The sequence below is a fragment of the Notolabrus celidotus genome, chromosome 18 (genome assembly GCF_009762535.1).
Source record: "Notolabrus celidotus isolate fNotCel1 chromosome 18, fNotCel1.pri, whole genome shotgun sequence".
NCBI classification, from domain to species: Eukaryota; Metazoa; Chordata; class Actinopteri; order Labriformes; family Labridae; genus Notolabrus; species Notolabrus celidotus.
This window is the reverse complement of record NC_048289.1, coordinates 1,485,278-1,502,392: the sequence shown is the minus strand read 5'-3', so window position 1 is coordinate 1,502,392 and position 17,115 is coordinate 1,485,278. Positions and strand designations below refer to the sequence as shown.

Genomic DNA, 17,115 nt, shown 5'->3' with positions numbered 1-17,115 from the left:
AATGAAATAAACAAAAATCTATGTATATGTAAAACTATTGTATTTATATCTAGGCCTCCCCAATGCACATAAAACAAAGGTTTAACATTAATTTCAATGAAAAATTAATGAGTTATCCTCATTGAACCATGAGCTGTGAGAATGAAAAAACACCTATGGACCAAATCTTGATATAAATGGTTAGTAATGGAGTTAAAAATTGGATTGTTGAACTGTATTGGGATTTTTTTGTGGTTCTGACAATTTTGGATAATTGAATATGCCCGGGGTCAAATTGACCCAGGACCATTATTGCTGTTCCAGAGAAACAAACATAACAGGTGGGTTAAATACTTTTTTTTTTTAAGAGATTGAAGTGATTTGTCAAACTGACACAAACATAATGATTGGTTTAAATATCATTGTGAACTAGTCCGTCCCAAGTGTCCCCTGTCTGACTCCTCCCCCTCTTCTCGCTCTGTGTGACTCTAAATGTGACTCATTTACTAAATGAACATCACACTGTGTTGAAGAAGACTTGAAACTAGAGATGGAGACCATAAAGTCATGAGGAAAATGTTTTCTGACTTAGAAAAACTTTAATGACCTCAAAGAGGCCATTTGTGGTGAAGCTGACAAATACAGACATTTTAAAATCAAACAAGACAAACAAAGACAAATATACAAAGTAATCCACAACAGCTGTTATCAATGTCCCCTCAGCTGGATGCCTGACATTATTGTTTACCAACAACTTTAATCTAAATTAATGAATAAATAGAACAGGACTGGACGGACGACACATTCATAAGTCCACATATTTCTCCTGCCTTAGTTACTGCCATGAGTTGGATCTGATCTTGGGGTATCTGTACCTCTGACTAAAAGGGAGCGGTTGAAACTCCACTAACAGTGGTTAGATGTATCCATACAGACACAGCCGGCCTCGTTATGTGTAGCTGGTACAGGTCAGCTGGCTAATTTTCCTACAGGCCCTTTTCCCCCATTTGTTCGTCTGAGTGATTCCATAATGTCCAAATCAGCATACAGTACATTAACAAAGAATACAGAGGGGGGAAATCCACAGTGCAGTGCATGTATTCATTCTAATGTCCAGCAGGGGGCATCTCCACTAGCTGTAAAAGAAGTATGATTGTATAAAAATCTATAAAAAGTAGGAACATTTTCCTCTATACAATCAGACTGCTCTTCATAACCAATGGAGTCACCCTCTACTGGACAATAGAAATAATACATGCACTTCTGCACTGGCTTCACTTTTTAGCCCTGGAGGTAGTGTTCACCTTTATAAAAAGTAGGGATGCACCGAAATGAAAATTCTTGGCCGAAACCGAATACCAAAAATGAGGAAACCAAGGCCGAAAAAACGAAAACCGAAATAAATTATTATGTCAATTATTTGTAGGGAGACCGGGACAGTTTTAACATTTCACTCCTTGGATTTGAGATTAAGCCATGCATTTTCTGTTTGTGTTGCACTGACATTTTCTAGGCTCTCTATCCTCAAATGTGACTTTGAAAAAACATATTTTGTAAGTCCTTAAAGAATTAAGCTTAGAAGATGTATTCCACATTGTCATGTTTTTTTCTTAGTCAAAAGGAATACTGTTTAATACTTTAATGAAAGTAGGTTGTGAAGACAGAAAGGGTAAACGTTATTTATTTGTAAATGCACTGGCCACCCCTGCCTATGTGAGAGCCTCAGTTGGGCCACCCCGGTACAAAAGCTCTGGACACGCCCCTGCCCCTACTATTGTATTTATGGCTCTGACTGTGACCTAACCTCACTGTGACCTAACCTCACTAAAATCAAGGATCTCATCAAGTACAGACACGATGAAGTGCAGAGGATCTGAATAGATCTCAGTGAAACGTGTGCTGACAGACTCTATGAGTGTACTTTTCATTGTTTTCACTCCGTGGTCCGCCTCAACCTCTTTGCTTAGAAGACTCTTTAGTGGTGCAGTCTGCTACAAATGCATCAGAGGAGCTGATCTCTTTAGTTAGCTGCTCAAAGAGGGCAAGAAGAGAGGAAATGTTCTCTATTAAGACCCACTGGTGTGAAGTGAATGTCGCGGGGAACTCGTGATCTGCGCTGCTTGACTCGTTTTTGCACAAATCAATCCAGATGCGTTTTTTCCTTGCATCATCACAACATTCTGTTTCAACCGTGTTGTTTTGGTGAAAAAAGTGTTTCTGCCGGTGGCTGAATTTTCGGTGGATCCCTAATAAATAGTAGATCTGTCAGATGCTTAATTTCTCACGATTGAACGTTGATTTCAGTAGTGAATTTGGATAAGTTGCATATCTGATGATATGCTTAAAATTTGATTAATTTAAGATGTTACTGTGATTTAATGACAATAAACAGATGTTACTGTGATTTAATGACAGTAAACAGATGTTACTGTGATTTAATGACAGTAAACAGATGTTACTGTGATTTAATGACAATAAACAGATGTTACTGTGATTTAATGACAAAAAAACATATGTTACTGTGATTTAATGACAGTAAACAGATGTTACTGTGATTTAATGACAATAAACAGATGTTACTGTGATTTAATGACAGTAAACAGATGTTACTGTGATTTAATGACAGTAAACAGATGTTACTGTGATTTAATGACAGTAAACAGATGTTACTGTGATTTAATGACAATAAACAGATGTTACTGTGATTTAATGACAGTAAACAGATGTTACTGTGATTTAATGACAGTAAACAGATGTTACTGTGATTTAATGACAATAAACAGATGTTACTGTGATTTAATGACAAAAAAACATATGTACTGTGATTTAATGACAATAAACAGATGTTACTGTGATTTAATGACAAAAAACATATGTTACTGTGATTTAATGACAGTAAACAGATGTTACTGTGATTTAATGACAAAAAAACATATGTTACTGTGATTTAATGACAATAAACAGATGTTACTGTGATTTAATGACAAAAAAACATATGTTACTGTGATTTAATGACAAAAAAACATATGTTACTGTGATTTAATGACAATAAACAGATGTTACTGTGATTTAATGACAATAAACAGATGTTACTGTGATTTAATGACAGTAAACAGATGTTACTGTGATTTAATGACAGTAAACAGATGTTACTGTGATTCAATGACAGTAAACAGATGTTACTGTGATTTAATGACAGTAAACAGATGTTACTGTGATTTAATGACAATAAACAGATGATACTGTGATTTAATGACAATAAACAGATGTTACTGTGATTTAATGACAATAAACAGATGTTACTGTGATTTAATGACAGGAAACAAATGTTACTGTGATTTAATGACAGGAAACAAATGTTACTGTGATTTAATGACAGTAAACAGATGTCACTGTGATTTAATGACAGGAAACAGATGTTACTGTGATTTAATGACAGTAAACAGATGTTACTGTTATTCAATGACAGGAAACAGATGTTACTGTGATTTAATGACAGTAAACAGATGTCACTGTGATTTAATGACAGTAAACAGATGTTACTGTGATTTAATGACAGTAAACAGATGTTACTGTGATTTAATGACAGTAAACAGATGTTACTGTGATTTAATGACAATAAACAGATGCTACTGTGATTTAATGACAGTAAACAGATGTTACTGTGATTTCATGACAATAAACAAATTTAACTGTGATTTAATGACAATAAACAGATGTTACTGTGATTTAATGACAGTAAACAGATGTTACTGTGATTTAATGACAATAAACATGTTACTGTGATTTAATGACGATAAACATATGTTACTGTGATTTAATGACAATAAACAGATGTTACTGTGATTTAATGACAGTAAACAGATGTTACTGTGATTTAATGACAACAAACAGATGTTACTGTGATTTCATGACAATAAACATATGTTACTGTGATTTAATGACAAAACATGTTACTGTGATTTAATGACGATAAACATATGTTACTGTGATTTAATGACAATAAACAGATGTTACTGTGATGACAATAAACATATGTTACTGTGATTTAATGACAGTAAACAGATGTTACTGTGATTTAATGACAGTAAACAGATGTTAATGTGATTTAATGACAATAAACAGATGTTACTGTGATTTAATGACAGTAAACAGATGTTACAGTGATTTAATGACAATAAACAGATGTTACTGTGATTTAATGACAATAAACAGATGTTACTGTGATTTAATGACTATAAACAGATGTTACTGTGATTTAATGACAGTAAACAGATGTCACTGTGATTTAATGACAGTAAACAGATTTCACTGTGATTTAATGACAGGAAACAGATGTTACTGTGATTTAATGACAGTAAACAGATGTTACTGTGATTTAATGACAATAAACAGATGATACTGTGATTTAATGACAGTAAACAGATGTTACTGTGATTTAATAACAGTAAACAGATGTTACTGTGATTTAATGACAATAAACAAATGTTACTGTTATTTAATGACAGTAAACAGATGTTACTGTGATTTAATGAAAATAAACAGATGATACTGTGATTTAATGACAGTTAACAGATTTTACTGTGATTTAATGACAATAAACAGATGTTACTGTGATTTAATGACAGTAAACAGATGTTACTGTGATTTAATGACAATAAACAGATGTAACTGTGATTTAATGACAGTAAACAGATGTTACTGTGATTTAATGACAATAAACAGATGTTACTGTGATTTAATGACAATAAACAGATTTTACTGTGATTTAATGACAATAAACAGATGATACTGTGATTTAATGACAGTAAACAGATGTTACTGTGATTTAATGACAGTAAACAGATGTTACTGTGATTTAATGACAATAAACAGATGTTACTGTGATTTAATGACAGTAAACAGATGTTACTGTGATTTAATGACAGTAAACAGATGTTACTGTGATTTAATGACAGTAAACAGATGATACTGTGATTTAATGACAGTAAACAGATGATACTGTGATTTAATGACAGTAAACAGATGTTACTGTGATTTAATGACAGTAAACAGATGTTACTGTGATTTAGATGACTTCCTTTATCTTTAGAGCTTGCCCCAAGACAACAGGAAATATCCTTGAAAAGTGTCTGTTTTTTTAATATTGAGTTTTGTGGATAATTTCTGATGCAATCTCAGGACACATTCAGTGTTAAACTCTCCATTAGGTCTGGTGGGAATTTCACTTTTGGTAAGTCTCCTGTTTTGTTTTAAACACCCCCTGATTTTTTCAATATTCAATCACAAATTAATCCAACCGTTGTTTAGATACTCATCACTACGTTTATGCTGCATGCACTGCTGACAACATTTTAACCAGAACAGTAATGCATCATCTGATTGGGAGTGTTTCTTTATAGATGTAACTGAAAACAGAGCACAGGACAGAGAATAAAAAGTGTGCAGAGTTTAAACCATAGAAAAAGCTGTCAGTCGCTTCCAATTTCCCTTCCAGTCTAACGGTGTCTGAATCCTTTCTTGGCCAGAACATTTCACCCACAACTCACCTCAAAGTGTATCTCTCTTAGACAGTTTGTTCATTCATTAAATTGCTTCCTTCCCCTCGTCCTTGAACATCCAGTCAGCCTTCCAATTCCCCAGAGCCTGTCTTCACCTTCCTCCCTCCTCTCCCTCATTTATCTCTCCCTGCCAGTCTTTGTCCCACAGAAAAACCCAGATCTGGTCCAGGCTGAAAGTTTTTCCACATGCAGAACTGGGGCATCTGGATCGCTCTGCAGGAACGCTCCACATTTATTTCCCATTAGCAATAATTGAGCGGTAAACAGCGGTCTGCTCTGGGTTTCTATCCATTTGTACCAAAGATAGTTAGAATAACAGCACAGTCTGACAGTTTTACCGTCTTTCTTGCAGATGAACTCACACAACACAGTCACAGCTCGGTCCAATAGTTTTGGATGCAAAGTTATCTCAAAAAGTTTTGCATGCAGTGTCCTCTGTACTGCCATCAGACTCCTTTGTGTTTTTTAAGGACAGGATGAAGGAATCTGGAAAGTCCAATGATAGCATACCTTGTTGTATTTTATAAACTCTCCCCTAGTCCTGCTTTTGGGATCTGTGGGGTCTAACCACCCCGTGCATAACCAATAAATAATATCAGTCACCAAAACTGCTGTTTACATTTCAGCACAAGCAGACAATCATGCTGGATTATCTGATCTTCATGATGTGCTGTACCGGAATCAGACTGAACACCTGAACACTGGCCTCACACTGTCTGAGGATTCAATCAAAGGAAAGGTCTGATGAACTTTCATCAGCCCCTGCTTCACCCAAAGGAAGAGTCTACTGGACCTCAACACACCCTTCAAAGAGGGCGAGTCCTCTGCCTCCATCTGGAAAGTGACCTCTGCACGTCACTGCCCATCTGTATGCCATGAACACGGATATTGAATTAAACTTCATCGACTAAAATCAAAATCAGATCCTGATGGATTTATCACCATGGTGGAGATTTGAAGAATAAGGTAAGTTCTGCTTCTGTGTCTAAATGTGCAGGAGAAAAGACTCTGCACTGCTGAAGCCAACTGCATCACAATATGGTCAGCTATGGCTCTCTGTGTGCATTCTGTGTATGCACAATGAAGAGACTGAAGTTAATGAGCTCTGGGTACCCAAAAATCAAAGGAACTGCCCTCTAAATGTTCCAGGTGCAGACTCACCAGGGCCCGTATGCTCGTCCAACTATTACCCAAACGGGACCATTAGTCATAACGTACCGTTATGGAACGACCCATTTGGCCGTAGCGTTAGCTGCATGCACGACTGCAAATAATTGGCCAATTAACTAATTGCACCATGAAAGCGAGGCTGGTGGAAAACGTCATATGTCCAGGGAACCTCCTGGAAAACCCTGATCCAACAAATTCAAACTGTGCATTCCTACTACACATAAACAACAATAAACATGGCGAGTGGTACCGGTGTGACTGAGAGAAGATGAAGAAGAAATGGACATTTGATTAGAAGAATCTAGAATGAACAAACAGATGTTATCAGCAAGTCAATCCTCAAAGATAACAAACAAGGAGAGAGGGAAAGTCTGGCTTCAGATCTTGAACCAGGTACATGCGTGTGGTGTTTCTGAGCGCACAGTAGAAGACCTACAAAATAAAATCAGCAACATGAAAGTGGCTTTGAGCAACAAGCACCGCCACCAACATGGTCCAGTTGGAGGGCCACTTGTCCCCCAATTGAAGGATGAGGACTTGTTAACAGAGTTGTTTGGGAAGGATTCACTTCATGGTGTTGCTGGTAGGTTACCTAAGAATGATGTTGCGTCTCCTAAATCTAAATTTGCTGTATATTTCATCATCTTCAGACTGAGTCTTATCCTGTCTTGAAGTTGGGTCTCTGTTCATAATTTGACATAGAGTGGTCTAGACCTCCTACGTTTGTAAAAGCGTCTTGAGATAACGTTTGTTGTGATTTGGCGCTATACAAATAAAGATTGATTGATTGATTCATACTTTTCCAAAGGATTCGTTTGATCCCTAAATATCTGTTGTCTTCACATATTTGGTCTTAAACAGTAGCACATAAGTAGATGTCCTCCATCCTTTTAACAGCCAAACAGGTGAGGTAATCCTGCTGTTAGCACCTGTAGTAGTGGGGTCTACCTCCATTAAATGTAATGCTTTGTTGGGGCGTTAATGTCACAGTTATCACCCGCCACACCTGCTCAGCCTCTCAGCCCAGTACATTTCCACTCCCCTTCGTTTACCTGAACCACACTCTCCTCATTAAGCCAACACAAATCACCTGTTTCTCATTACCTGCTGACAGTATTTAAGTCCCGGTTTCAGCTCACTCAGTGCCAGATTGTTCTCTCTGCAAATGCAAGACTCTCCAGCACTTTTCCTCGGACTGATCTCCCGGTTTCGACCCTGCCTGTCCTCGACCTTCCTTCCTCGTTTCTGCCCTGGTAACTACCTCGGCCTTCTGTCCCCGACCAAGAGATTTGCCTGCTCCTCGTCTGTTTCCAGCCTGATCCTCCACACGGTGAAACCAGCATCTCAACAGACATTGTGTGACCTGGTTAGTAAAGACTGTTACATGCTGTTTCCTCCGGGCACCAGTGTGCTGCTTTTGGGTTCACCCTCACACCCGTTACAGTTCACCTGGCTCATGCAGACCACTAATCCATCTTTTTGTCACCATTAGTACAAACGGCCCGTTTTCATCGCTAATGGCTGGACGTGCATACGGACCCTGGCCTTTAAGTCAGCTAAAGATGATGATCTGATTGGTTCGACTCATTTCACACTCATAACACGCTTGTGAATAATCCTGAGACTGTATACAAACTCAAAGAGCCTACAGATTACTTTTTGTGCATCGTTTTATGAGCATTGAGGTGATTTGACCTGCCCCAAACACTTAACCAAACACTTTAGATCATGCAGCAGTGATAGTTCCCTCTGGTTACCTCTCCAGGAATGATGAAAATGGAATGATGAGATGTTTCCAGTGAAGCAGAGAGCGTCAGACTGACACAGCAGCAGGTGTTTGACAGAGTAAGAGCTGATGTTTTCACAGTCTGGATTAAATCACAGCAGCTTAATGCAGGGCTGTAAATCAAGGACCGTCTGCGTGTCAGGACCGTGTTGACCTAACAGGGCAGCGGTGCATTAAGGTTGATTAAGAAGCAGGAATTCAGCGCTCTGCTGCTGAGAGTGGTGTGAGGTGTCGCTCCGGCCTCACTAACGACAGGATAATGAGGACCGGGACAAAGCTCTCTGGAAAACTGGACGGCTTCCTGCAGGCAGCTGCAGTGCTAAGCAGCTCTGACACCAGGTCACATTTCTCTCTGCAGACAAATCAGACGCACCCAGGGGTTTGAAATATGAAGGCTGATCTGTTCTCCTCCGTATTAAGATTTTATTTATGGCTCTGCACGGCGAAGGAAAGAAACAGAAGAGCCAGAGCACACAGGGTTTTCAATTAAATGTGTTATTTTCTCTAAAAGGGTTGTAAAAATGGAGCGAGGAGTCAGAGTGTTCATTCTCTAAGTGTAGGGGTTAGGAGATATTCCTAAACTAAGTTTCTGGAGTAATGTGGAAAAAACAGACGTTTTACACCAAGTTTCAACCACATTCAGACAAACATGTTATCATACCTGTTTAAAAAGTACAAGCAAGGGAGTTCATGACAGTTAAGTCAGTCCACAGACATCCCTTACACACCTGTAATAGGTGCACACATGCAGATAAAGATCAGCAGTCACACACTGATCTGTCACATCAGGACACCAGTGCAATAGAAAAGAATGAAGAGAGTGAAGCCAGCCGCGGTCCAGCTTCTTCAGGTTCGTTTATGATGTACTCCACTGAGGCCGTCTAAAGAGTCTGCTAATGCACTCAGCACCAGTAATGACCAAATCTCACGGACAACGCTGGAGCACTTCCACAAACATCAGACACAGCACAGACGCTCCAAAGCTTCACACCGGGTCCTCTGCCTCGGAGAGATTCACTCTGAAATGAGACCTCCAAAATAACCTCTTGTCAACTTTGTCTGAAGTTAAACGGATCTTTGGATTATGCTGTTATGGGGTACTGTTTGTAACACTCTGCTTATCCTGGGTCGGGTCACGGAGGTATCAGTCCAAGCATATTGACCCAGACATCCCTCTCCCCAGCAACACTTTCCAGCTCCTCCTGGGGAATCCTGAGGTGATCCCAGACCAGGCGGGAGATATAATCCCTCCACCGAGTTCTGGGCCTTCCCTGGGGCCTTCTCCGAGTTGGACATGCCAGGAACACCTCTAAAGGGAGGCGTCCGGGAGGCATCCTTATCAGATGCCCGAACCATCTCAGCTGACTCCTTTCGACGTGAAGGAGCAGCGTCTCTACTCCGAGCTCCCTCCGGATGTCCGAGCTCCTGACCCTCTCTCTAAGGCTGAGCCCAGACCCCCTTCATAGGAAACTCACTTCAGCCGCTTGTATCTGAAATCTTATCCTTTCGGTCATGACCCACAGCTCATGATCATAGGTGAGGGTTGGAGCGTAGACCGACTGGTGAATCTGGCTCAGCTCCCTCTTCACCACGATGATCCGGTACAACGCCCGCATCACTGCTGATGCCGCACCAATCCGCCTGTCGATCTCACGCTCCATTTTACCCCCACTCGCAAACAAGACCCTGAGATACTTAAACTACCCCACTTGGGGCAAAGACTCCCTCCCCACCGAGAGAGAGAACCATGGCCTCAGACTTGGAGATACTGACTCTCATCCCGGCCGCTTCGCACTCTGCTGCAAACCGCCCCAATGCCTGCTGGAGGTCCCAGCTTGACAGAGCCAACAGAACCACATCGTCTGCAAAAAGTAGAGATGAAATTCTGAGAGCAGCCGGGGGGGAGGAGATCCTACCCATAAATCCTGCCCATAAAAATTACAAACAGGATCTGTGACAAGGGTCAACTCTGGCAGAGGCCAACATGTCCCACTTTTGCAATATTATCAAAAAGCCAAAGCTCAACATCCAATACTAAAAACAGATCATCAGTGGTTTGTATGATGGTTACTTAACCCTCCTGTTATATTGCGGGTCAAATTGACCCATTTAAAGTTCAAAAATCAAAATCAAAATCAAAAAAGTATTTTTTGGCTATGAAACTTCTTCTGCTTGGCTTAATTAGCGTGGAAAACATAGAAAAGGATAATGGTTCATTTCACATTTGCAACCCCCCATGCATGTTTATATTACAAAGATAATCTACTGTTTGTGGGTCAATTTGACCCTGCAGTCAAAGTGGAGGCTAAAAGGGGTCAGAATTGTTAAATACTAAATGTTTCTTTGCAACTGTGTGACATATTTCACCCCAATCACTTTCCAATGTACATAAAAAAAAGTTTCAACATGAATTTTCCTCATTGAACTGTGATTTTTGAGGATTAAAAAACACTATTGCACTAAATATTGATTTAAATGGTTAGTAATGGAGTTAGTAATGAGATTTAAAAAAGGTTTATTTGGGTTTTTTGGGTTCTGACACTTTTGAATCATTAAATATGTCCTGGGTCAAGTTGACCTTGGAACATCATTGTTGTCCCTAAGAAACGAACATAACAGGAGGGTTAATACACTAAATACTTGGTGAGCAGGCGATGCTAATGCATGGTGTAGACAGCTGAAATATCTGCAGTGTTTCTGTATTTATGAGCAGGTCTTAGGGGTGCAATAAATATCTAATCTATCAGAAGATTCAGACTCAATATCATTTCAAATCTGGAGTGAAACTGATTTCAAATCTTTTCATGTGTGTGTTGAGGCTCAGCATGAGATAATAAAAGCAGAGAGACGGAAACAAAACTGTAAAGAGTGGCACCATAAACCAAAATGATAAAACACAGAGAGAGAGAGAGAGAGAGAGAGCTCCACAGAGCTGAGGGGAGAGCAGAGGTAGGTGATAATCACTATGAGCAGAGCAGTTAAATGTGTTATATTTATGGCGTGCATACCTCTGAACAATAATGCACATTTTTAGTCCTCACAGTAAAACTTGTGGAAACAGCTCCTCCTCACAGCGAGGGGACGAGTCACTCACTCAGCCCTCCTGTCTGTAAACCGCTCAGTCTCACACAGCGCCTCAGGCCAGGAAACAGCATGCTGCCTTTCAGCAGTGTGACAGCTCACTCTGCAACACACACTCTCTGAAACACACACTCTGCAACACACACTCCACTTTCTCTCTCTGTAAAGCTGGAAAATGGTCACACAGCAGTAAAACCCACAGAGAGAGAGAGACTGCATTAAAACAAGCTCAAACACAGGGACTGCACGGTGGCTGCATCTCCCTCTCTCTGCTAACGTATCATTATCCACTTAATATAATCCAGCGGGGTCTCTGTAATGACCACCTTCAGAATCCCTTATCAGGCAGAAACTCAGGCCCAATCACAAACCCAGTGAAACAAAAGAGGTCTGAGTGTTTGTAGAGGAAAATGTGAGCAGCAGACTCACGGCTCGGTGTCTGGAGGCCTCCTCATTCTTCTCCTCCTGCAGCCTCCTGATGTTCTCCTCCAGCTCTCCGACCTGTGAGACGAGGCGCTCGCTCTGCTCTCTGGCTCTCCTCAGCTCCTCTCTCTCCCTCATCTCTCCCTGCCTGCCTGTCCTCTGAATGAGCTGCTGAGGCTACAGAGACCTGGAGCTGCTTTCTCTCTCTCACACACACACACACACACACACACAAACACACACGCACACACACTCTCAGATACTCCAGCTCGTCTGGCTGCAGCCTGCACAGTCGGCTCCACTTTCTCCTTCATCACTGACACACACACACACCCTTTGCTTTGCCCTCTCACACATGTGCCCATATTTCCTCCCCTCCTCTTCAGACCGGCCTCCTGCAGCTTCCTCTCTCTCAAACAATATAAAACTTTGTTTCTTTGCAAGTCCAAACTCAGAAAGGAAAACTGATACCTCCAGCTCCAGAGGTTCCAAGGTGAAGGATCGGTTACTTTTTGACAAGATCTCTTTTGAAACATGTTCACAAACAAAAGAAGTTAAATATCCAAACAAGAAAAGCCTTGTAAATATATGAAAAGTATTAACTGCAATATTCAATTGATTTTTTTTTTAGGTAATGATATTTTGCAATATTACAATATGATATGGGATCATGCATGTGAAAAAATGTGACTATGACCCCCAACAAACAAGTCTGCCATGCAACACTGGACTCATGTCTGAGCCTGAGACCACAGAAAGAGGATTTTATAATCCAGAACTCAGGACTTTGTAGTTTCTCACTAAATCTGTATTAGAGGTCGAAAAACAACCCATAAATCCAGACACCACCAATTACATCACAACAATTTACATGGTTTACAAGAGTCATAAAACAGGTAAACAAGTAGGTACGGTAAGACTCTACCTTCAGGGCAGCATGCAACACTTTAAAGCTTCTTCACTCTTTCAGGCATCAGGGATTACAGACTGGATATCTAAGGTTAGTATGGCACAGCCTCTTAATGATAAAGTCCAATCACAACACATGTTATCAACATCAAGACAGGATCACATCCAGGCCCATCTTACAGACAGGACTCAGTCTGATCTCATCTTAATCCACCATGAGCAGAGCACTTTGCAGCATTTAGCAAGTCACAGTGGCAAGGACAAACTTCCTTTAACAGGCAGAAACCTCCAGCAGGACCAGACTCATGTTAGACACACATCTGCTGAGACCGTGTTGGAGAGAGGGATAGAGGGAGATCAAGAGAGAGAGAGAGATGATAGTGGTGAGACAGATAGTAGTAGTTGTAGCAGCTAGAGTCTGGCACGTCCACAGCAGCAGAGATCCAGAGGAACCTACGAGACAAGGGAGCTCAGGGACTCCAGAAAGGTCTATGGTTAGTAACTTTAATGGGACAGGAAGAGTTAAAGTAAGAGACAGGCAGAGAGAGAGGGAAAGACAGGATCCCAGTGTGTCAAGTCCTCCAGCAGTCTAAGCCTATAGCAGCATAACTAAGAGCTGGTCCAAGCCTGATCCAGCTCTAACTATAAGCTTTATCAAAAAGGAAAGTTTGAAGCCTACTCTTAAAAGTAGAGAGGGTGTCTGCCTCCAGGACCCTGACTGGTAGATGATTCCAATAGAGAGGGGTCTGCTAACTGTTGATGTTTGATTTCAGCTTACATCAATAATAGAAGGTGAAAATATGTTTTCAGAACTTACAAATGTATCCCCAGGTGTTCTAAACAATCTGTAACTGCAGGTTTGATTTTATAAAGACAGTCGAGTGTAAGCTTTGTTTTGCGGGTGGTTCGATGTTGATAAGAAGCCAGGTGTCTGAGCGTTTGTTTGGCTCTGATAGATCAAGTTATAATGACAGGACAGTGAGTGAAACAGGAAGATGCACACAATCATTTGATACAAACATGTGATTAAAAAACACTTAAGGTGAGTATCAACACGGGTAGAGCCGCAAAACACTGAGTCATGATTTAATCATAGTTATTTGAAGTTTAATAGAGATCTAATACTGATGGAGACCTCGTCCGTCTTTTTTGTCTGCATGAATTCTTCACGCTTAGATGCCGTGTTACTGCCATAAACATCAACCTCAAATCTTTCTGTTCCATCTCCCAATCTCCGGAAGTCCGCAACCTGGGTGTGATTCTTGACCCCACCCTCTCCTTCCGGTCACACATCAAATCTGTCACCAAGTCGGCCTTCTAGCACCTGAAGAACATCTCCCGTCTGCGTCCATCTCTTTCAGATTCAGCTGTCGAGACCCTCGTCCATGCTTTCATAACCTCCCGGCTGGATTACTGCAATGGAGTCCTGTTCTGGGTACCCAGCAATGCCCTGGACTGGCTCCAATATGTGCAGAACTCAGCTGCCAGGGTTCTCACGCATACTAAGCCATGGCAGCACATCACCCCCACTCTCATGCACCTTCACTGGCTTCCTGTTAAGTACCACATCTCCTATAAACTCCTCCTCACCACCTACAAATCCTTGCATGCCCTCGCCCCCCAATACCTGGCTGACCTCCTCTACCAACACACTCCATCCTGGAACCTATGGTCTTCAGACCTGGGTAGAGTTGCCACCCGTCCCATTTTTTCCCAGAATTGTTTTTTTCACCAGCTATCCTGGGAAAATAAAAATCCCTCCCAGGACACAATTTGTCCCATTTTTGGGGGAAAATGCAAAAACCTCATATGATTTTCTTCAGTTTTTTTTTCCTTCTTTCCTGTAGTCTAGAAAGGTCCCCCATGCTTCTGCGGCTACTTCAAATTGTCTCTGTTTTCTTCCCGTCTATGCGTATGTCACATGTATGTCACATGTATGTCAAAGCAGGTCAAGCAGGGAGGGAAACTTGACCGAAGAGAGACAGCAGGCTGAATTGACCAACATATTCTGCACTGAGATCTTCTTTTCACCAACTTTTGGCGTCTCCATTTGAATTGGGAAGAGAGACGACTGACGAGGAAGGAGATGGAGCAAATACATGCAAGACACCAGCATGAAAAAATACATATACTAGTTACAATCCTGACTGGGTGACACTGTCATAGTTTGAATAAATCATATACTAGTTACAATCCTGACTGGGCAAAACTGTCAGTGTGAATAAACCATATACTAGTTACAATCCTGACTGGGTGACACTGTCAGAGTGTGAATAAACCATATACTAGTTACAATCCTGACTGGGAGACACTGTCAGAGTTTGAATAAACCATATACTAGTTACAATCCTGACTGGGTGACACTGTCAGAGTGTGAATAAACCATATACTAGTTACAATCCTGACTGGGTGACACTGTCAGAGTGTGAATAAACCATATACTAGTTACAATCCTGACTGGGTGACACTGTCAGAGTGTGAATAAACCATATACTAGTTAAATATCCTGACTAGGCGACACTGTCAGAGTGTGAATAAACCATATACTAGTTACAATCCTGACTGGGCAACACTGTCAGAGTGTGAATAAACCATATACTAGTTACAATCCTGACTGGGCAACACTGTCAGAGTGTGAATAAACCATATACTAGTTACAATCCTGACTAGGTGACACTGTCAGAGTTTGAATAAACCATATACTAGTTACAATCCTGACTGGGCGACACTGTCAGAGTGTGAATAAACCATATACTAGTTACAATCCAGACTGAGTGAATGAAGGGAAAATGCATTGGAAATCCACAGAATTAACAAAAAAGGCATCAAGCTGTGGTATCAAACAAACAAAAACAGGCAGCCATTGCAACTTTTACTAAAAAAGGTTCACCAGAAGAAGACAAGATAGGGGGCGTCAGTAGCTCAGTCCATAGGGACTTGGCTTGGGAACCGAAGGGTCGCCGGTATGAGTCCCAGTATCGACGAAGTTTGGCAAGTGGACTGGTGGCTGGAGAGGTGCTGGTTCACTTGCCTGGGTACTGCCGAGGTGCCATTGAGCAAGGCACCGAACCCCCAACTGCTTGGGGTGCACTGGTTGACAGCAGTATCCTCACTCTGACATCTCTCCCTAAGCATGTTCACTGCATGTGTGTGCATTTGTATTTATATACCCAAAAAACTGTATGTGTAGCATGTCCAAAAATAGCATGAGTGAAAAAATTGAATTTCCCCCCTGGGGATTAATAAAGTACCTTTCTTCTCTTCTTAAGATTGCAGCGGCAGAGCTTACAAGTGTCCTATATCCCAATTTGATGTACCTTTACTTCAGCCTGAACTGGTTATAGTGGCCAAGCCCTCCACCACAAACAATTGGTCCTGCGTCCCTTTTTTTCCACAAATCCAAGGTGGCAACCCTAGACCTGGGTCTCCTCTCCATCCACCCGACTAAGCTGAGGACGTTTGGAGACAGAGCCTTCAGTGTGGCAGCCCCTACTCTGTTGAACTCTCTCCCTCCCAACATCCGCAGCGCCCCAACCTTGGACGCTTTTAAAGAAGCAGTCAAAACACACCTTTTCCTCAAGGCCTTTCCCTGTTAGCTAGTGTTGTCCCCACCTAACCCCCAGACCCCCTACCTGACCCTGTGAAGCCACCTTGGGTATCTTGAAAGGCGCTATATAAATATCAGTTATTATCATTGTAACCCTGTTAAAAAAGCCACCTATTAAAACACACAGAAGCTTAAATAAAAAGTGTATCTTTGAATATGTTAATACCTTGTTAAAAAGTCTGTTATAAAAGTGGTTTAAAACATTTCATAGAAGGTTAAAAATACTGTTATAGTGTTATAAATATGTTAAAAAGAGTTAAAAGACTGTCTGCTCCACATTCTAAGGTTGGATATATGTGCTGCACCTTTCTTGTGAGCAGTTAGAGACATTTCTGTGAGAAATTGCCTGGCTTGACACCTCATCACCTTGGACGCCTGTCTGCTGCCATATCGTACATCGGGAGTCGCTGCGCCTGCCCGCCTTCATCAGACTCTGAACGGATGCTGTTTGGACCTGACTTTCACCGCCAGGTATCATCTGTCACTGCTCTGTGGACGGAGCACTGTTACTGGATAACCATTGTGGAAATTGCATCGCTCTCAAGCGTCACAACATCAGGCCTGCAACGAAAGGTTCTCTTTTGGGGCTGTGTGTGTGT

General features: G+C 41.2%; 1 protein-coding gene across 2 annotated transcripts in view; it reads right to left on the bottom strand.

The window, feature by feature from the left end:
• LOC117830060 (putative uncharacterized protein MYH16) overlaps window positions 1-17,115 on the bottom strand; it is a 123,564-nt gene that overhangs the window by 94,252 nt on the left and 12,197 nt on the right. The window contains exon 1 of one of the 2 annotated variants that reach the window (XM_034707978.1): window positions 12,007-12,276. The exons of the other annotated variant lie outside the window; for it this stretch is intronic. Coding sequence (XP_034563869.1) covers window positions 12,007-12,138 — 132 coding nt within the window. The 5' untranslated portion in view covers window positions 12,139-12,276. Of the gene's footprint in view, window positions 1-12,006; window positions 12,277-17,115 lie in introns of those variants that run through there. 2 annotated transcript variants of the gene reach the window in all.